This window comes from Ctenocephalides felis, unplaced genomic scaffold (genome assembly GCF_003426905.1).
Source record: "Ctenocephalides felis isolate EL2017-DRISC unplaced genomic scaffold, ASM342690v1 CF-g0.4_SCAFFOLD_03570, whole genome shotgun sequence".
Taxonomy (NCBI): domain Eukaryota; kingdom Metazoa; phylum Arthropoda; class Insecta; order Siphonaptera; family Pulicidae; genus Ctenocephalides; species Ctenocephalides felis.
In genome coordinates this window covers 19665191-19688563 of record NW_020539724.1, presented here as the reverse complement: position 1 = coordinate 19688563, position 23373 = coordinate 19665191, and the positions used below count along the sequence as shown (strand labels likewise).

The following is a 23373-nucleotide window of genomic DNA, read 5'->3' as shown; positions in this document are numbered from 1 at the left end:
ATAAATAATGATAACAGGGTTTAACTTATATACTAAGTAAGTGCAGTAAAAGAAATATAAAAATAAAAATATTAATATTGTTTACTATTAGTAACAAGTAATGAATAATAAATCAATTATGAAAGTTTATCTTATCTTATGTTAGTGACAAATTTTAAAATATTGTATTATAAAGCTTCTGCATAAAATTCAGGTTTTAAATTCAGGAGACGTATTACGTTTCTTGTTCAAAAATGGTTGCTTGAATAATTAGATTTTTTACAAAATCGTGGTAGCTTAAAATTTTAGGCACTCTAAATAATATTAAAAAAAATTGAGCTTGCACAAGTTACTCTTATAATGAAAGTTTTTAATTCCTACAAAATTTCCATCATCAACATTTAAAAGTGTTTAATATGAAGTAACTCAATTTTTCGTCTTCTTACCTACTCTACAATGTGAGTTAATATTTTTTTTAAAAAAAAAACGCTATTTTCTGCAAATTCCAAAAATACTTTGTTGATGCTACTTTTATATAATTTTGTTCATAAACAAAAATTCTGATGTAATCCATATCAAAGTGTAATAATATAATGATACTTGTATTGAAGAAAAATAATATAGTGAATAATATAATATTATTCTTATAATATTGTTGTATTGTTGTAATTATTCTTTGAAAGGTGGAATTATTAATATATCAGCAAAGGTTTAACAGAATATTTTTAAAAATGTTACCAAATATATTCCAAAAACTCAAATAAATAAACATAAGTTATGCTTGAAATGTAAGTTCACATTACTCATCCATGTGATTTTTATGCATTAACCACAAAATTCTAAAAAGCCTGCAACTTACACAAATTTTGTTATAATCTGTATATAAATGAACAAAGTATAAAACATGAATAATTATTATATTGTAATTAACGTTTGAAGTTAATAATTTTCCACAAAAAATCCAATAAGTTATCTACAAGTCCAAAAGTATTTGTCCAAAAGTATCCAAAAATTTGATATCATCGAATTTGTCCAGGAATTTTTGTCATATTGTAGAATTTTAGTATATCATTATTACTGTTAGTTTTTATTACTATTATAATTTTGTTTTTACTCACATATGCATTGAACTTAGGATGTGTGTAATATTTGTCCATCGAAGCAATCGATCCGTTGACCAAAGCAAACATTGAAGTTTTATTGACGAAAGTGTCGCCATAGTCATAAGAAATATAAACCGACGAGGAAGGAGGTACCAATTTTGACTGGTTGCCACCAAGTTTCTCTTGAATTTTGGACGCCGTTGAATCCCGAGACAAGCAAATTATCACATCACTCGACTCGCCGACCCAGTGGACCATCATTTGCTGGTGCGAATCGTTCAGGGCATTGATCTGAAAAAAGATAAAGATTAATAAAATTAGTACAAGTAAGTAAATATTTATAGTATTTCACCATACGAATTGGTAAAATGTCAGCTCTATTTATCTTTATATAAACAGCGTTTGCAATAATTACTGCAATTGTATTATCATACCAATGTCTACACTGTATTTTAAAAAAGATCCTATATTATTTATATATCTACAGTTATTTTTTAAATAATAAGCAAATGTAATTCAGCACATTAATTATATGAAATCCTAGAAGCGTCATAAAAATCCTTAACCCATAATAGTTATTATTTATTAATTAATAATTTCAGGCGCCAATAAAAGGTAACCAAATCAATATTTTTCCTTTCTGATTGTGATAATTTATTTATATTTCTAGTCATATTTTTAACAGCAAAGTCCTAAAAAGCTATTTTCATGTGAAAGTGTTAACAGATATTACTACTGCTTAATATCAAGTTGTCTGAAGCCTAATTGAACCTATAAACTTGTATTTGCAAAACCAAGGCTCTTATTCTGAACCAAGGTTCCATTCTAATTGTGATATTTATTTATTTATATTTCTGGTCATATTTTTAACAGCAAAGTCCCAAAGAGCTCATTTAATTTGAAAGTGTCAACGGATATTACTACTGCTTGATATCAAGTTGTCTAAAGCCTAAGTTGCAAAACCAAGATTCTTATTCTGAACCAAGGTTCCATTTTGATTGTGATATTTATTTACTTATATTTCTGGTCATATTTTTAACAGCAAAGCTCCAAAAAGCTAATTTCATTTGAAAGTGTCAACGGATATTACTACTGCTTGATATCAAGTTGTCTGAAACCTAATTGAACCTATAAACTTGTATTTGCAGAACCAAGATTCCTATTCTGAACCAAGGTTCCATTTTGATTGTAATATTTATTTATATTTTTGGTCATATTTTTAACAGCAAAGCCCCGAAAAGCTATTTTCATAAGAAAGCGTCAACGGTTACTACTACTGCTTGATATCATGTTGTCCAAAGCGGAATTGAACCTATAAACTTAAAGTTGCCAAGCCAGGGTTTTTATCACTGAACAATGGGACAGACCTTCCGATTTTGAATATAATATTTCAAATTTTTGTATAATGTTAATGCAAATTAGTTAGCTTTCGCTGATTTCGAATAATTTACTGTTATCGGAGTATAACAGATAAAGTCGACTTTACAAACATTTTTAGTTTATTTGTCGACTATTATGTACAAAAGCAATGCCATTGACCCTCTGATATACTCATGAAAAACAGATAATATGCACACATAATATAAATTAAGTTAATAATGTAATACTAAAGGCATAAAATTATAGAGAAAAAATTAATATAACAAAACAGTTTTATGATTTTATAATTTTTTAGATTGTTCATAAGGTTTGAAAAAAAATCTTTTCTAATGGCATCTGCACCATTATGAATAAGTTTTCACTTTTAATATTTAAACAAAGAATTTTGCTTTTATTGAGTTGTTTCTGGATTTGTGTATCACCTTTTGAGATCAATCTAAACCATGTTTGTTTGGAAAAATATAAGTAATTATATACAAATATCATTGAAAAAAATATATTGATAGGTACTTTGCTGAATTCCAAATATTGCCAACAGAATTTTCAACTAACTAATTTAGAAATTCTTTAAAGTTTTCCTCCTTCTAATGATATTAATACCATTTAGAGGAAGAGCTTTGCATCGAGCTGTCTGAGGTGGGTATCAAACCTAGATCCTTGTGCAAGGCCAAAGCACTTTTCACAGAGCCACGAAGTATCTCAAAAATCAAAACAAGCAATTTTGGCAAATACAATTATTACTCTGTTGTGTTTTTATGTTATCTTATCTCAAACCAACTGACAAAGTTATTACAGACTTTCGAATACAAGATAAAGGTTTATTATTGCTAGCAATGCCAATGGCTCCTGATTACTTGAATTAGATTAATTGCAAAGTGTAATCTATTACTTTTATTCAATTAATAAAATCATAAACTAATTTAGGTAATAAAATTATGTATCTATCATTTTTAAATTATTTTCATTATCAGCCCGCTGTCGACCATGAAAAGTATGCTCTTGGAAAACTTTATTATTGATCATTAGGAAAACTTCTGGCTTCCAGCCAGAAATTAGATTAAGGAAAAAAAACTTAAACCAGAACTAAGGTCCACTGATAAGACAAGTTGCCGGTTCAATTTCTAATTATTGTTTATCAACATATATTTATTTATAACATATTTATTACTGTAGTTTATAATATAAATGTGTTACCTATTTTTTGACAATATCTGTTCAATCGTAGGGTTAGTTTTTCAACTTTTTATTAACATTTTCGACAATTTTTAATACTGCTTGAATGATGAGCAAAATCAGCTAATAATGAAGATAAGCTCACAGAAAAATTCAGAAAAAGTTAAATGAAGCATAGTTATGTAAAATATGCAGTCACAAAATATTAAGCATAATTTTGATATAAAATGAAGAATTAGTGATGAATAAATGAGAGACGAGTAGTCAATAAAGAGCAATAATTAAAAATTATTCGCGATATTAAAAAAAACAACAGCTTAGGGTTCCATGCTAATAATAATTTATTAAAATAAAAATATACCTATATAAAATTCGTCTAATGGCGAATTATCGATTTGACTCTATTTTTAATTTAAGTTCTAATATCTCATATTGCAGATGTATTGATATTTTCAATGTAACATCATTCAGCTCTATGTTAGTATGTGGTTAAGGAATGAAAATGAAAATTCCGGTAAAAATGTTTCGTTTCCTTCAATGCTCTACTAAAATTTGGACTATTTAGGCTCATAAAAATATATTCCGAATGACATTTTTAAAATGTATTTTTTATGATAAACATTCCACAAAACAAAAACAAGACTCTAACGAGACTATATAAAAAACAAACTCTAAAAATAACATACCCGTGTAGTGTAATTAAAATATTATTATACTTTATTAGCGGTATAAAATGATGTATGTATATGAGATACATGTTGATATATTTAGATGTACAATGTCATAGAAGTTCAGGTGAATCATTCTCTATATGCAAACAATAAAAAAATAGTCACACCATATTTATCTCGAAATAGATATGGCGATAAAACGGTATAATAATATCGACATTAGCTTTGGCAGTTTCATAACGATATAAAAACAAGGCACAACTACATTTAAATAAAGTAATAAAAAAAATTAAATAATAACGTTAAATCAAGTGCATCAATAAAATCACACAATTCCACATTAAAATTAATTTCACACACAATTCGACATTAGAATTAAATATGTTGAGCTGAATTGAGGCAAAATGTTAACAAAAAACATGTATTGTCTAGAAGTTTATTTTTAAAACATATTAGAACAAATTGTAAGTACGTTTAACTACTTATTTTGTAATTTTTAAAACTTTTTTATGAACACATTCTGCCATAGCATTCTTCCACAAAGAGATAATCATGACTCTAGCCGAAACATATGGATTTTAGAACAAATTTTTTATAAAGTTTAAGATATTTTTATTGATGTTGAGCATTATTGAGCAGAGGTTATTGATTGTTAAATAAAAATACATTTGCCAACATTCAATTCATACAAATTTATACAATTTATATAATTTTTTTTAAATCTATTAAGCAACTTTATGGCAACCTTATATAACCAATACTAATTTAGAATTAGACCTTTATATTGACGTGGCATATTTTTTGGCCTCACAATATAATAGCCATATTCTTTCCTATTTTGTTCATCTTATCTTATATACATATATTACATTTATTTCATAAAATAATAAATAAAGCATATTCTTAAGATTTGGTAATAATGTAATATTGGCAGTTTTATCACTTTCAAAATACGGTTTATTATTTTTGTAATTATTTTAAAGTCAAAAATTGTTTTTATATTTGCCATATTTTTTAATATTTATAATTATGTGAATATGATTATTTATATATAATTACATATATAATTTAATATGTTTTATAGAATATTCTACACAATTCCTAGAATTTCAATTTATGTATATTTTTACCATTAATCATATGCATTAATACGGTTAAATATAAAGCATTAGAGACCCGGTTTCATCTCGCATCTGATGTCAAGCAGTAGTGATATCCATTTTAACTTGGAAATATAGAACAACAAATTGTCTCCCAGTAAAATAAGCAACTCTACGACATTTCTGCATTAAATTAAAATATATATTGTCAATACTAGATAAAATCTAAAAAAAAATATATAAAATATATCAAATGTAGTGTTAAGATCTAATTATGTATTATAATACTTCATGTTTATCACATTTTCATTAAGATAAGTTTGTAATTTATCTTGTATGTTGGTACCATTTATATAAAACTTTTATAAATCGACCCTTATCCGACAATAAGGGTCGAATCAGGTAAACTGATTATTATGGAGCGGGAGTCATGATTGAATCGCCAACAAGTACAGACTAAAATATCAACACTTAATCCTTTAAGTTATAATTTAAAATAAAATCTATAAATCTTAAAAAGTGTTTGTTTTTACATATCAAGAAGAGAACCAGTAATTAATATCTCTTCAGTAGATAAACCAACCATTAGATTGGCTTCTAAAAAGCGTCATGGTTGAAAAAAAGTATCATTACAAGAGCTCGAGTAACTGTTAAGTTCTGATCGCCGCTTAAAAATAAGAATAAAAGAAGTAAAAATAAATTTGAAAATAAACTCTACAGATAAGTAAAAAAAATCAATCTTAAATATGGAACAATTTTTTTTTAGCAATAAGTCAGTATCGAGCGATAGCAACAATTTTCAGTTTGCATTAACATATAAATTTGATGTATTTGCCATAAAATAAGATGCATTTATATATACATACATATATATATATATATATATATATATAACATTTATATGTGATGCATGTGTACCCATAAGCGTCCAGTCAATAAACTTATAATAAAAGAAGGTCGTTGTTCTCTCATGACCAAACCGACCATATATTATATTCGTATGTGTTAATTATTACTCCATATTAATATATATATATATATATATATATATATATATATATATATATATATATATGTATATGCATATATATATATGTGTGCGGGTGTGTGTACATAAATATTTATTATTCCATATTTGTGAAATAAACGGAAAGCACAAAATTTCTTCGATTATTATTTATAAAGTTCAATGAACTGAACAGATAAATTACTTAAACTTGATCAAAGAAAATTTCAGCAGAGCAGATTTTCCATTGTCTAACAAACACAATACTAAAAATGTTGGTCATGGAATCTTCAAACATTGACTTGTGCACAAGAAAATTTTAATAAAATAGAGAGCCCTCAATAAAATGAATATTTTACCTTTGTTATACCATTTGCTTAAAATAAAATTAATTATTTGTATTTACACTAATTGATCAGGCAAATTGTAGACTCAAAATATTTATAACATTAAAATCGGCTAATAAAATAGAACAGAAAAAGGAGTGGGCTCATATATACTCAAAAAGCACATGTAATGAGATGTAAAGAAATGTACTAATTTCTCTGAAAAGTGTTAGTTTTTTTAATTCAATTCTTTATTGCATATTTACTTGTTGAATGATGAGACCCTTTTTGTTCTCGAAACTGTCCAATCTTATATAAATAATATTTTTTTAATGCATGCCTGTTAAAAAATAAAATATGATTTATGTCGAACAAAAACCTCATATTTTATATGTAGGTGGGGCACAAGGATCCAATTTGACTTTGAGCAATTATATTGTGAAAACCAAATCAATTATATCACGATCAATAACACCTCCTATGAAACCAATAAGTATCTGACCACCTGACTATGTTCAGTAAAACTCCCAGCTTCATCAATTGTAGAAATGTTTTTTGCTGTTTTCAAAAATTTGTAACCTGGTCTTTTTACCCCACAAGCAGGGTAAATTGCGACAACCAAGAGGCAAACAGGTCCAATGTCTTCTTTTAATTTTAAAAAGATTTTACGAAATAATATCCATACACAATTCAACAAAAGCAAAGTATAAACTTCATGGGTGGCATATATATTTATAGAGAATTTATCTCTTGAAAATAGTTAATTTATCTCTTGAAAATAGTGAATTTATCTCTTGAAAATAGTGAATTTATCTCTTGAAAATAGAGAATTTATCTCTTGAAAATAGAGAATTTATCTCTTGAAAATAGAATTTTATATTAACTTTACTTTTTTCATTTGCTATTTTTTATTTTTTAAACCTTTGCTACGGTAAAGGTTGAGTTGGCCCTTTTCACCCCACCCAGTGTAAGCTTTTATAGATTTTTATAAAAAAAAACTGTTGAATCTAACTTAAAATTGACAATACATCTTATAAAACAATAAAATTACGTATACTTAGAAATTATATCAAGGTCTCGTAAATTAAACAATATCGCTCACGACCACAAAATCTAACATTGAAAGAAAATACTTTTGTTATGGATTCTCAAACTTGGACGTTTGTTTCCCGATAGCAATCTCATAAGAATCAATGTGGTGGCTGGTTATACATCTTTTTCCCTCTACTTTCAAATATTCTTGTAAAAAATTCTTAACTTTACTGGTTTTTGAGATATCGGTCGTGGATCTTTTTACCCGTGGACCTTTAAGCCCCGCTCTACCATATATATACATATATCTTGTTCATTGCAATGACTTATAGTAGAAAAAGTTTCTCACATAATTTAGATTATTATTATCCACACATCCGTTACGTTCATTGACAAGGGTCTACTCATATGAGTTCTATTATATATATATATATATATATATATATAATATATACATATTTATCTGTGGGTGTGTGTCGATATTGAATTAAAACGAAAAAGAGCATTATCTCAACTCTACATATTATTTATATCAATAATTCCCATGTGTAAGTACTCAAATGCAAGTCATATCGAACAACAATCAACAAACTATTTTTAAACGCATCTGTTTTTAGAACTGTCTTCTGTCAAATTGATTTATGCACAATCACATCGGACACATGTGGATAATGGCACACCGTTATCGAGTGTATATGATAATCAGCTACTGCAAACATAAATTATTATTGATGTTTTTCCAAGTGCATTCCATGATCGAAATAAATTTTCCATATTCAAGAATCAGATAGGCTTTAGGATGGTACAGTGGTAAAGACTTTGGTCTTTGACTAGATATCCACCAGATTCGATTACCACATTGGACAGCCTGCCTGGTATGATCCCAGTGGTGATATCGATTCTCACTTAAAAACATAGATGGTCATGTTTCCAACTCTAAATCTCCCCCAGCAAACTCAAAGTAGTAAATATTAGAGAAATTTTAATAATAAAAATGTATCAAATATAAATAGGACAACCCTTGGGTTGCCTTCGAAAAAGTAATGTTGCAAAGGAGAAGATCCATCACAAAAGCTTATAGAAATGATTATGGCAAGGCTATGAAATGTTCTGATGTTGTTAAAATTGTTGTTCAATAAAAATAAAAAAAAAAATCAAATGTTTGATGATTGGATAATGACCAGCTACCCACCAGGTTTGATAACCACTTCGGACAGCCTGATGATCCAATAGTGGCATCGATTTTCACTTGAAAATATATATGGAAAACTTTCCAAGTCTAAATATCCTATAACTAGACATTGCTCAAAGTCATCAATATTAGAAAAGTTCTAATAATAAAAATATATCAATATAATTAGGACAACGCTTGGGTTGCCTTCGAAAAAGTAACATTATTAAGGAGAAGGTTCAACACAATAGCTCATAGATCTGTTAAGTTCTGATTGCTGTTAGAACTGCTGTTCAATAAAAATAAAATGAAAATAAAAAGAACCAAATGTTTGATGATGACCAGATACCAGGTTTCATAACCACCACGGACAGCCTGATATGATCCAGTAGTAACATCAATTTTCACTTGAAAATATATATGGAAAACTTTCCAAGTCTAAATATCCCTATAACTGGTCATTGCTCAAAGTCATCAATATTAAAGAAATTCTAATATCAAATAATTATCAATTTAACACAGGCCAACCTTTGAGTTGCCCTCGAAAAAGTAACGTTTTTTAAGAAGAAGGTTCGACACAACAGCTCATAGAACTGTTAAGTTCTGATTGCTATTCAAGAAAAAAAAAATTTAAAAAAAACAAATTTCAGAAAAAAAATACAATCAGGCTGCGAATTCTTAACACTTTCAGATCCGTTCAAATAACACTTCCTGGTTCATTCACATAAAATTTGCTCATCATCAACGGATTTTTTTTATAAAGCTGCTCAAGCGTGTAAAGGGAAAATAAACATATATGATTATAGAATAGTTTTCACTGCTTCCAATGAATGAATGGATGAATGAAGAATGATAATAATAAATGGTAGTCTGTCCAAAGGCAGGTCCTTGGTGCGAGAGCCACCACAAATAAATGATTCCCTTACCCTTCGTTGTCTATGATTCCCATTACCACTATTTCCCCCCCCCCAACCTTTTTGTGTTTTCGTTTCTGGAACTTCTGCTTCCATGCTTCTTGATCCTGCGCTTCAGCTTTCACTTCCCTGTATTTTCTCTTCTCGCGTAAGTCGTCAATCGTCTGCATTCTTCTTCCTCCCATTCTTTTCAGTCCTTCTATTTTACCCTCAACGACGTCGTGCAGGAGATATTCTTTTTGCAGAACGGAACCGATTCAGTTTCCTTTTCTTTTGAGAATTGTGTTCAGTAGAGTCCTTTCTTCGACCACTCTTCTCAAAACTTCTTCATTTATTATCTTCTCTTCATTTGTTATCTTGTATGAAGTATAATATAATACAATTAAATATAGTGTAATTTTACCATATTTTTATCAAAGACGACTGTTCTACCTGCGGCTAGTTACGTTGGTGTCACCGGAGGTGAAAGTGTTAAGCAATCTATCAGGTTTCATCTTACACAACATAATGCAATATTGCAAGAAATCTGACAACAAAATCCGTGTAAATATTGTCAATTTATGTATCAGAAACACTAGCGCTCTTAATAGACAGGAAAAGGTTTTCATTAATAGCAACACTAACGCTCTTAATAACAAAAGTTTTTATTAACAGCAACTTTATCGTATTATTTGGCAAATCATTTGACCTAATTTGGGATGCAAACTGTTAATCTGTGAACTGTTATATTACTGAAAAGGAGTTTCTCGAAAACTGAATCCATTACATGCATTACACATATTTTAATGATTTTTTTTAATGATCTCATTTAAGAATATTGCTAGTAATCATTTTGATCTCTATTTTATCAATGTTGTATCACCAATTTTCTACTCTTTTTACTATAGTTTTACTTTACTTTTACCACTCGTTTTATTATAGTTATATTCCGACCTAAATCTCAAAAATGATAAAACATGCCAACTTTCATACAGTCAATGAAAGTATCTACAAAATATGAATTAAATAAACAATCAATATTTTTGTTGTTGAAAAAAACAAGAATTATAGCTATATATATTAATTAGCACATTCAAGAGTAGATTTTGTTAAGAAAAATAAGGTATTGGAACCAGATGTTTAACAATGGTAAATGTAAAACAATTTTGACTGTCTGAATATAATCTGAGCCCATAATTCACATTGCATAAAGTATTGGCAATATAAATATGTAAATTGTGCTTGATCACGTTTTAAGTATAGGGTGGCCCATTTAAAAATTGGAATTTATCGATAGCAATTGCCTATAGGCCACGTGCAGAATTCGAAGTTGTGATATATGGAAAAAACTTAGAATTTTGAGACCTTTCTAACGATGTATAATACTTTATATGTTTTCTTTACAGTAGTATCTAAACCGGACGATCACTATACCACTAGGTACTAGGTGGACCACCCTATATAATAAAAACTGAACTATAATGATAAATGGTTATTCTAATAAGTAATTTAGTTACTGTTGTAATATATAAGTTATATGCCTTATATATGTATGTTATGTTGTATGTATGTATGTGTGTATATCTATGTATTTGGGTGCACCAAGAGACTACTGTGTGCATTTTACTTTTATGAGCCGATAACTCCAGTCCCACGCGCAATTAAATGATTTTATTGCCAAGACCAGCCAACACGTTTACGTTACGTTACGTGACAATTTTCACATAAAATTTATGGAAGAGGATTTCACATTTCTAGTACTGAACCATAATCAAAAATTTCATTAATCCACGAGTTGGACTTATTAGAAGACATGTCATTATCGACCATCAACCATCCTAATTTCTAACATTTTTTTCTCATATCTGAACTGCAATCAGAACCTTACGTCCATGAGCTGTTGGGCTGAAGCATCTCCGAATTTTTAGATGGAATCCAATGGTTAATCCATCCATATTTGATGATTTTATTCTTAGAATTAATCTAATAGGGCTGACTTTTTATTAGTGCAGCAATACTGGGCAAGGGCTACTTAACTTGGAACTATATTGCTATCTATATATCCAAGTGAAAACCGTTGACACTACTGCTTGACCACAGGCAGCTCGGAGCGGATCTCGAACCCGGACCCTCGGAATCAAGACCCGTCGCTCTTAACCGCTTACCTACGGGCGAGCCCTATTTCTAATATGAAATGGGAAGATTACGATTTTTTTCTGCCACCAGGCAATTCTAAAAGTTTCCAGAATAATATCAAGATGGAACTATTGCCTCTTCCAAAATCGTGGAACACCTAATATTTTGAACTAACTTCTTTAGTTGTGGCCTGAATTTTAACGATGAACCCGAATTTGATCCAGAAGCTTTACAATATATTAACTACTATCTAAAATGTCAGTAAAAATACAAAAATAATACTAGGACTTTACTAAATAAGCAAGAATTAACTAATTAAGATGAAAAATAGCAAATTATTTGTCCATCGCTAGGGATTGACTATTCTGTTGTCATCAGATTCGCCATCTCTATTTTAAATACAAGAAAAATATTCATCGTTTTTTATCGATTTTTATAAGATATATTAAATCTTTAATACCAACCATATTTTGCAACAATTTGCTGTGTATATATTGATATTTATTCACCATTATCATGTACCAGACTGATATGCTATCGAGACTTTTGTATCAACGATAAAAAGATAAATAAAAGCAGTAGATATATGCAAAAGCCAAATGATCGTCAAAACAAATTAGACAAGATCTAGACATCTGCAACTAATCTACTAATTTCATGCAAACACAAATAAATCATTATATTATATTTTTTCCAGAGTATCTCCAACTAGTCTTCAAAAAATTCCAATGATTTATACAAGAATTCTCTTGACTTATGGTAAGAAGTTGGTCCAGCAACCATTGATTCTGGGTTCTATGCCTGTTCTAATCAAGCTAAAGTGATATAGATTTTCATTAAAGATCCAAAATATGGTAAATAAAATTATAATCGAAAGGTTATTATATATCCAAGGGCTATTGCTGAATTATGCTCATAAATATTAAATTAAAAATGTAACAAAAATCTCATAAGATAAAGAATCACTTGCATGGTTGTATTTTAAAAGCACTGCCTTTTTAATCTATTTTTTCTTGGCTTCATATTATATTACTATCATTTTACTAAAAAATGACTACAAACGTTATATTCATAAACATAAAATTAGGTACTAAATTAGGAAATAAAATTCTGCAAAAAGCCGCAGAAGTGATAATATTTTTATATCACCATTAGTCTCCAAAAAAATTTCCGACGTTTTAGTTGCTTTAACTCTAGGTAAAAAGTTGGACTAGCAACCACTGATTTGTTATATCAAGCTGAGGTGATATCAGATTTTCACTAGATATCGAAAATGTGATAAGTAAAAATAGCACTCGAGGGCTATTGTTGGATTATGCTCATGAGTATTACATTAAAAATTTAACAAAATCTCATGTAGATAATCATTTGCATGGTTGCGTTTTAATAGCACTGCGGCACTGGGCTGTCTTTTAATCTATTTTTTTTTAATCATATTATACTATCATCACACAGTAATTTGTTAAGTTTATCATTTTTTACGGAAATTGACTTCAAACGTTATATTATGAATAATATTACTCATTGACAGTTGTCCATGGATACTAAATTAGGTGATAAAATTTGCAAAAACCGCAGAAGTATAATATTTTTATTATCTCCAACTAGTCTCCAAAAACTTCCAATCATTTAGTTGGCTTGACTCCTGGTAAGAAGATGGTCTAACAACAAGGGATTCTGGGTTTTATGTCTGTTCTATTCAAGCTGAAAATATCAGATTTTCACTAGAGATCCAAAATATGGTAAGTAAAAATAGCCTTTCGAGGGCTATTGCTGGAATATGCTCATAAGTATTACATTAAAATTTAACAAAAATCTCATTAGATAGAGAATCACTTGCATGGTTGCATTTTAATAGCACTAGGTTGCCTTTTTAATCTATTTTTTTGGATTCATATTATATTATCATCACACGGTAATTTGTAAAAACGTTTTTCATTATATTCATGAATATTAATTACTCATTGAGAGTTGTACCATGGATACTAAATTAAGTGATAAAATTCTGCAAAAAGCCGCAAAAGTGATAATATTTTAGTCATTAATATGAATCAAAGTCACGATATTTTGACAATGTGAACAGGATGCATAATGAAATTTAATATATTTAAAAAATGAATCACTAGATGCGATGTTTGATTATACTCCAGTTGTAGAGTGAATGTTCATGTTACACACATGATTCATCAAACGACTGAGCCGTCCTTGATAATGAACGGACCAAACCGTGCAGTTGCTTACTGACATCATGCGACGTATTTAATCGCAAAAATAAAATTTCGAGGAAACGCACAAATATTTTAAAAAATTCAAGTATAAATAAATTTAACAAATTTGAAAAAATATATATTTCAATCTGATGTTAACATAATTGTTACAAAGTTTTGACAACCCGATATATATTGACCAAACATAGCAATATGATTACAAAAGAATGAGACAACATAAAATGAGTAGTGCCATGACCAGCAACAGTCAAACGTTTTATTGAAAAACCATATTACTTTGCCATTTATTTGAATGAGTATTAATATCAAAATAATTTTATTTTGGTATCAGTTTGCACAAAAACGCAGTATTTGAACTGAGAAATTTGTGGTTGCAAGATAAAGGCCCTCCCACTTGAACAAAACTGAACGTCATGTCGAAACAAGACAAAATTGATTATGGATTATATTCTCTTCTAGTTAAACCGAAAACAACCTTATAAAAAAGTTATAATTAACCCACTTTTCAAACAATCTTAAGTTATCTTATAAATAATTTTTTTTATCAAAAAAACATGATTTTTTTGAAGTTACAAAAAATAGGTAAATTTCCCACTTGTTCTAGATTTTTTTAAGTTTTACTAAAATCTTTAATGAAACTATGAATTTGTTTTGTTTTTTTGTTTCGGATGGAAATTGTGACCTGCGCCTGCGCCTCGGAAAGATGCTTGTACCCGGCATATATTTTAATGAAAAATTTTGAGGAAAATGTTGAAATATGTAACAATAAAACCTTGAAAACTTTGTTTCAATTAAATATTTATTTCCTTCCCTAAAAATTCCTCAAAAAAGTTTTTTTGAAGCCTCGAAAGCAGGCTTCACCCTTAATCTAGTGATTCGAGAAGGTAACCCAGTGGTTAACCATCATCTTTCTGTTGAGTGATCATAAATAAATAGCCCGGAATAATATTTTTACTTTTTTATACATCACATGTATCAAAGACTTTCAATCTTAAGCAAAATTCTGATACCACTACTACTCTTGATATCAAGCTGACCAAAGTGGATACCAAACCACCCAAGTGATTTCACAAGTTCTTATCATAAAGCCATAGCCAAGCTCACTAGATAAAAATTGAAATATAATCATAATTAGACGATCATTAGAGTGATTCAAATAAAATATAGAGACTTCATTCATAATATTTTTTTTAATAAAAGGACTTTCCTCGTTTTAGGATATGATAAACTGAACTTTTTTTTATATGTCTGAGTGCCCTACTACTCTTGATATCAAGCTGACCAAAGTGGATACCAAACCACCCAAGTGATATCACAAGTTCTTATCATGAAACCATAGCCAAGCTCACTAGATAAAAATTGAAATATAATCATAATTAGACAATCATTAGAGTGATTCTAATAAAATATAGAGACTTCATTCATAACATAAATGGAACCAGTAAAGGGACTTCCCTCGTTTTAGGATATGATAAACTGAATTTCTTTTATATTCCTGAGTGCAAATTATGTTCTTCCCCGATCGGAATTCATGGGAATTACTGCGTTGTATGCAGTTCATCGATATGAGTTCATAGAATGTATCGAGAATAAGATTTATATTATAGTTATTATTATATTAGTTATTAATATTAACTTATAAAGAGTTGGGTCACATTCTAATAAAAATATGCACATCAAAACTAGAATAGGTAAACCACCGGGATGTCTTCTAATAGCCATTGGTAAAAGAGACCACCAAACAGTTTATACAAAACAGAATTCTGGTTGATAAAAAAACATTGTATTCTCTAACACTATTAATTAAATATGTGCACACAATGTTCTTCGTCCTTAAAACAATATTCTCTATCCTTAATTCGTTTTCTATTTTTTTCTACATTTTGACATCCGATTTACTTAAACATTGTAAAATTCCTTGAAGTTTCTCGAAGGAGAAGGATGGACGAGGATGTTTTCTCCAGAAAATCTGGCATACTATTTTATATTCTGTTAAAACATTAACCACTTGCTAGAGTTAAAGAATTATTAAAAAAAATGTTTCTGAATATATTGGATAAGTAAAAATGTTTATAAATAAAAACAACGACAACTGCAGTTCACGGAATATAAGGATTCAATTTTTTATCTAAATATAAATGAAGTGAGTTTTGCGAAATTGATTTCAGATTTATAGGCACATATTCCTTATAATTAATCCTGGTTAGCATTAATTAATGTTATAATTAATTGACGGATTTGATTATATTATTACAACTAACAAAAGGTTCTGTACCATCACTTTTCTCGGATTTCTTTCTCATCAAACAAAAAGCCTATGAATTCAATTCGCCTAACTGAGATCTATTTCGGGCCAAGAGCACAAAAATAATTTCTGGCATTGTACGAGCCGACAAAATGTAAACAAAATATTTACTATGGCAAAATAGAGTGTTTCATTCGCAGTGTTCAAATAAAAAATATTAGTAAAGAATATATTTTTAACGAAAACAGTCGCAATTTACACAAAACGTCGAGGTGTAATTAGCTCTCGGGCAGACTGGTTAATTTTGACGTCAAATTTGAAGTGAAGCCAGGGGTTGAGAACATAATAAATGAAAATTGATATAAAATAAAGGAATAAAAATATAAATGAAAATTTTATTATTAGTGATTGATGACCATTGGAAGCTTGATTTGTGTAGATATAAATATAAACAATAAATTTAAAAGGCAAAATATATAACAATTTTGAGATCAGATTGGAAGCTAGAGAAGTGTTTAATAAACCTTTGCTATTTGGCCATACTGAAAAGAATGTAATATAAATATAAGAGATAAAATACAAATATTTTATTATCAGTTTTTCCATGAATTTAAAGTGTGAATTAATATTTGGCATTAAATAATACTCTATAAATCATGTTCTATTCCATGCTGCTATGTGAAATCACTTCAACTGCCAAAATAATACCACGTTTGGGTGGTGCTAGTAAGTATACAATCAGATTTATATATAAAAAAAAGCTTTTTAATGCTATATTATTATAATTATTATTTCTAAAATAAAATAATGAAAAATAAAATCGCATGCTTTCATGATTGTTAATTTATCAAGACTAAAGTCTTAGAATTTCTTAGAAAATAAAAGTAACAATTTATTAAATGAACAGATATATCTAAGCAAACAATGAATTGCGCAAATTCCCATCAATAATTAACAAATGTGTATAATTAATATCTTGAATTGCACGTATTTATATTGCAAATAATTTAAGTCTCAACTCTATATTGATTACCAATTGTAGACTGAAAAGAATCATATGAACAAATATTACACTAATTTGCGAGTAATTAATGCATATGCATAAATAAAATATATCCATTAACTTGATTTAATATTTAATTTTGAAACCGATTTAAAATATCCAGTTTTTATAGATAATTCATATATCAAATCGTAATATTTGTGGATACATAACTATATCTTATTTAAGAAAACTACCCTTACTTTAGCTTTCAGCCTCAAGAAATCTAATTTTATCAATAATTCTTATGAAACTTTTTGAGATTTGAGATTTATTATAAAATATATGCAATGAAAACTAATTTCTCTTTTAATATGAAGGAAAGAAAAATCTTTAAGTGTAAGATAGCTTAAAAGTAGTGATATGAGTAAATTATAAAAGGAAAAAGGACTGAAAAAAATTGAAAATTTACCGTGCATTTTAAATTTAATTACGTCAATTAATATGTATATGTATATATTTATATATATATATATATATATATATATATAATTCTATGTAAATATGACTAAATAAATAATTAACGCAAATAGTGATTCATACGAATACCACTTGTCCACTTATCAATCTGCTTGAAAATTCTACAATTTTCATTGATATAAAATTACCATAAAGTAATAATAATAAAAATATTAATTTAGTTACAGAATTTATATGTTTTTTAGAACATGTTTTAATTATTTAGCGAAAATTTATTATCAAACTTTTCTGCTTATGTCGGTAAAAAAGCTCCTAATATGTATTAATAATTTAAATTGTTGACTTTTTTTCCTATTTTTTGTTTACAATGATGTTGTTCTATTTCTCTAAAATTTCTCACAAGAAATTAACTGAAATTTTCTAGATCTTAAAAAAATAATTTGTCTTCAAGAATACATCTTTAAAGAAATTTATATGTTTCACGATATAAAACTTCATGCATTATATTCATCATTAATAAGAATAATTTTTAATGACAATATTACCAAATGTATACTAAAAATTACTAAATGTATACGTTCAAGAAGGAAACAATGACCAGTAAATTAATCATCAATTGATAATCAAAGAAAGTGAATATGTAGGTGATTTTTTTAAATAAAAACTTAATGAAAATTTTATATAATTATTTAATAATTCACTCCATTTACTCAAATTTTGGACAAATATCAATGTAAAAATCATTATTTTATTTAATATTGGTCTGAATTGGAATCATAGTAGATATGTTATAAATTAATAAAATTCAATATAAATATGCAGCTGAAACATCATTGTAATGGTCTGGCGATTATGAATTATTTTTCTACAAAATTATTCATATTATATATTTTGTAAGTGCAAGTCAAATTTATAGAATCCAAATTAAGAATCATATTTTTCACATTAATATTGATAGCAATATATAAGAAGTAGTGGTAATATTACCAATAACGTATCTATTCCAAGTAATACACATTGGGTCTTAAAAAAGATGGTTGAAATTCCTCCAATTTGCCAAATATAGTGAAAAAAAATTAGTAAAAAATTAGTAAAATATAAACTTATGTACTTTCTGTATTTAAACTTTATTTTAATAAAAACTCAATCAAATTTTTGTTAGATTCAAGTTTGGAAGTCAAACTATCAAATTTTTGATAGATCGAATTTTGATTCAAGTTTTTGGATGTCTCCTAATGCACTTTACGACAAAAACAGACAAGCAAAAAAATAGCCTATACTAATAGATCTCCTTTCAGAATCATAATAAGTATCTTTTATTCCATTTATATCTTTTACCCATCCCTGCCAGAATGTAACACGGAATGACATTCACTAGTATAAAACTAAACTCGCATGACTTTCATTTTTGCATCGGCTGAAAATAACTAGAACAAAGAGTTTATTGAATTCTTAATAGCTCTGAAATTATGCTGTTGCTTAAACAATCATCAAATTGGTGGAAATAATACGTTAAATAAAGTAAATAAAAATTAACTTAACTAACATTATTGTAAAACAACACAAAGTTTTATTTTTGACAATACTAACAATATTTAATAAAAAAAAAAATCCAAAATATTTTAAATAAAAATTAAAAAAAATATAAAACAAGTCAAATTTTTCAAAAACTTAAATTCTCAAAAGAAAATTCAAAGTAAAAAAAAATATTGGATCTTTTTAAAAAATTTAATTTTTGCTATGGAAGTACCCAGCACTTTGCGAGACCACTAGTATTGCTCATTAATCAACCATACCATTTATAATGAAAATAGTACTGAAAAGCAGTTATTAACGTGTGAATGAAAATTACATTTTTTCTGATCTTTCCGATGTCGAAAACTTCAAACAAGTTATGTACTTAATCTTTGTACAGGTATTAAAATTTTTATAATGCCCTAAACTTCCATAAGGGATTTGCAAGCAAACTGCAGGTGCAGGTTTCCTTTACAAGTTGAAAGTGAATACCTTTCAAAATAAACTGATACTTTTAGAATTCTGTAAATTTTACATAAAACTTATCTAAAAGCTTTATATGCGGAACCAATCACATATCAGAAAAGTGAGATATGAAAAATTGCATTATAATTATCAATAATACAAACAATGTGTAAGTAATCTTAAAGTGAAAAAAATAATCTTTGAGCATTTTAACCAAAATTATTAAAAAGTTATATTAGTTAGTAATACTTTAATGAGTTCAATAAAGGACCCATGAATAATATTTTAGATATGTATAAGCATAACATGTAATATAACATATAGAAATTGAATGTTTCTAATATTTCTCAAATTTAATATTACAAAGGCAAGAAAAATGTAAATCACTTACATTACACTAGCATTTAAATAAATCGGTTCAAGTATTGAATTATTGATAAAATGAAACTGTATAAAAGTATTCATATGTTCAACGTTTAATTTGGAATATGTAACAATAATTATTACAATGATCATTTGTTGTTAAATTCTTAGTCATTCATAAGTTTCAATCAACTGCATAGTTTCTCATGAGATCAATTTATATCTCCAACTGAATTTAACTATTGTTTTTATTAATTAGACTATTTTGTAAATAATTTGACTGATAATTCAAAATATGTTGCCAGACAAATTATGTAACCAAAATAATGTATTAATTTGTACTGTAATGATAGTGAAACTATTTAAAGTCTTACACTTGAAGGAAATGATTTCTTTAAATAGACATTGGAAGTTTATTAAAAAATATTAAAGTTTACATAAAGTGAATTTTTTATTTTAATTTTATTAATTAGCAAGTACATACTTTCAATGAGCTACAGAATTTATTACAAGAAAAAAAAACTGAATAACTAATAAAATCCTGATAGTATTAATGTAATTTTGTTCATTTACTTTAATTAACTGCTCTTAATATGTAAAATTAGTAAATACAGGTGCATATATCACTTCATTTATCGACTTAGAAATTATTTCATGTACTATTTGAATCATTTTGAAAATCCGAAAAATTAATGAAAATTAATTTACCAAGTAACAATCATATTTATTAGCACATTTGATAAATTAAAAAAAAAACTGATTAATACTAACTATTAACCATTAATCTTAACCACTACTTCCAAAATATTCAAATATTTAATTAACAAATACGATATAGTATTTATTTTTCTATCAGGAACCTTTTACAAAATTTGGGTAAAATTTTAAAAAAAATATTTAGTGGAAGTTATTAATTTTTTTAAAAAATATTCGTAATATTTAATATTAATTAACATTATAAAAAATGCACAAAAGTTATGTAAATCATTATGTAGAATAAATCTTTTAAAAATTGAATTATTTATCGAATCACAAATGTTTAATTAGGATTTATCACAAATTAATTTACTAAATTATTACTATTTTTACGTCGAATCCACATCACATTACAAAACCGTTTACGTACACATTTTACAACTTTATATTTTTCCAAGGTAAGTAATATTTTTAGTTCATTGTCGCTATGCTATTATGGTCGTTATTGGCGTAACAAGGTGGAAGTCATTTTCAAGCAATTGTAATTATAAAATTAAATTAAGATATGCGAATAGAAAAATATCGAAAATAATTAACTTCAATAAAAACGATATTGAAATCTTCTAAGAAAACCTAATCGATGAATCATCATACAAAGTTTCATAAAAATCCTCCAAAATTCTGCTTTACCAATAAATTACGAAAAAATGGTCAGGCCGATCTTTATCAGTGCCATTCCTAATATATATCTTACGAAATATTCTATAATTTGTAAAATCCGCTGAGGTATTTTGCGCAAACGTCAAATAATTATGCCCTTATATATGGTCATTATAAAAAAAACTGGTGTACCGATCAGTACGAGTTCAAATAAAGTTTCATCAATTGGTTCTTAAACTTTTAAAATCAAACTTACAAATCTGATTTTTGGGCAAAACAAGATTCAGGATATTAATAACGTCTGTGGCAAATTTGTCATATAGGAAAGTTAGGAGTAAGAGTAACTAGTAACAGGTGTTTTTCAATAGGATCTTAAAAAATATTAAAATATTTTATTTACTTCCTGCATAATATTGTCATAACTATGACCATGCTATCACCCAACAGGTCGACACATAAACAGAACTGTGCAGGTCCGTCATTTTTGACAGTTGATATAAAATTGATCTAATGAACAGTAGAGATAGTTAAAAAAATAGAAACAGTGGATCTCAAGCAATATTAATTTAAACATGATATTTATGAAATATTGTTAAAAAAAAACTCTTGCGATAATCCCCTAGCTCCCCTATATGTGATATCACGATAGTGAATCCAAAATGATGATAAAGTAGTCACTTTTCAAGGGAATCACATTACGAAAAATCTGCATTAATATTTTTTTTACAAAATAAACCCATTAATGTTTAATCACTTTCTTCTACTTTCACCATACAGTTATAACTTATTTATAAATTTATTTGTCATATTGTAGATAAAATTCTATTAATTTTAGAGATGATACCATAGTAGGTATATTTGCACATCTTTGTACAAACCGTTGTATTAGAAAAGTTAAAAGTATATCTATCAAATCCATATTTCAAAAATTTGGAATTTGGAGATTTGGAAGCAGAAGTTTAGAAAGGATAATATTTTAAAAAAAATGGTAAAAAAGGGATGGGGTTAGTGGTAATTGGAATGATAGACGACAAAGGGTAAGGAAATTTATTTGTGGTGGCTCTTACAATATGGACCTGCCTTTGGGCAGAACACCATTTATTATTATATTAAAAATATTTGTTGAGTTCAGCATGTTACTCACATTAATATAAAGAAAAAATTCAAGTTCTACTGAATTCATTCGGTGTACTGTTTAAATATAAAAAAGACTATCAACAACGAATCAAATGCTTATCGTAAGCCTATAATATTTATGTTAATTCACAAAATCTAAGGTCAAAAATCGGTTTACACACACATACACATACATTTCGTCTCATTCAATTCAGAATGACTTGAAATTAGAAAGAAAACGCGAAATTAAGACAAACTTCTCCTTCGGGAAGTTAAAATATTACATTACTACCCAATATATTGACTAAATTTTAACCCTTTCCACTCGGATGCCGCGGCTCCGGCGACAAAATATATACTAATTCTGCAAATCGCAAGTGGAAAGGGTTAAATAAGATTTTCCAAGTTAGAACGTGATTCAGAATTCTTTTTGATTGATTTAGGAGAAAATCGGCCGTGATAGGCAAAAAATGAATATAGACTAAAAACAAATTAGAAATAGAATGTAGGATAATTCCTAAGAAACGGCTGGGCCGATCATCGTACAAATCTGATAAATGCTAGTTCTTATCGAGTTACATCGAATGGCTTTTTGAAATTTTTGACAAATCTGTCCAGTCGTTTTTGAGAAAACGTCGACGAAAGGTCACAAA

At 27.7% G+C, this 23373-nt stretch overlaps 1 protein-coding gene across 1 annotated transcript in view; it reads right to left on the bottom strand.

Moving 5' to 3' along the window:
• The window catches only part of LOC113383541 (sortilin-related receptor-like), a 39522-nt gene that overhangs the window by 8092 nt on the left and 8057 nt on the right, over nt 1-23373 (bottom strand). The window contains exon 2 of the mRNA XM_026621800.1: nt 1098-1373. Coding sequence (XP_026477585.1) covers nt 1098-1373 — 276 coding nt within the window. The remainder of the gene's footprint in view (nt 1-1097; nt 1374-23373) is intronic.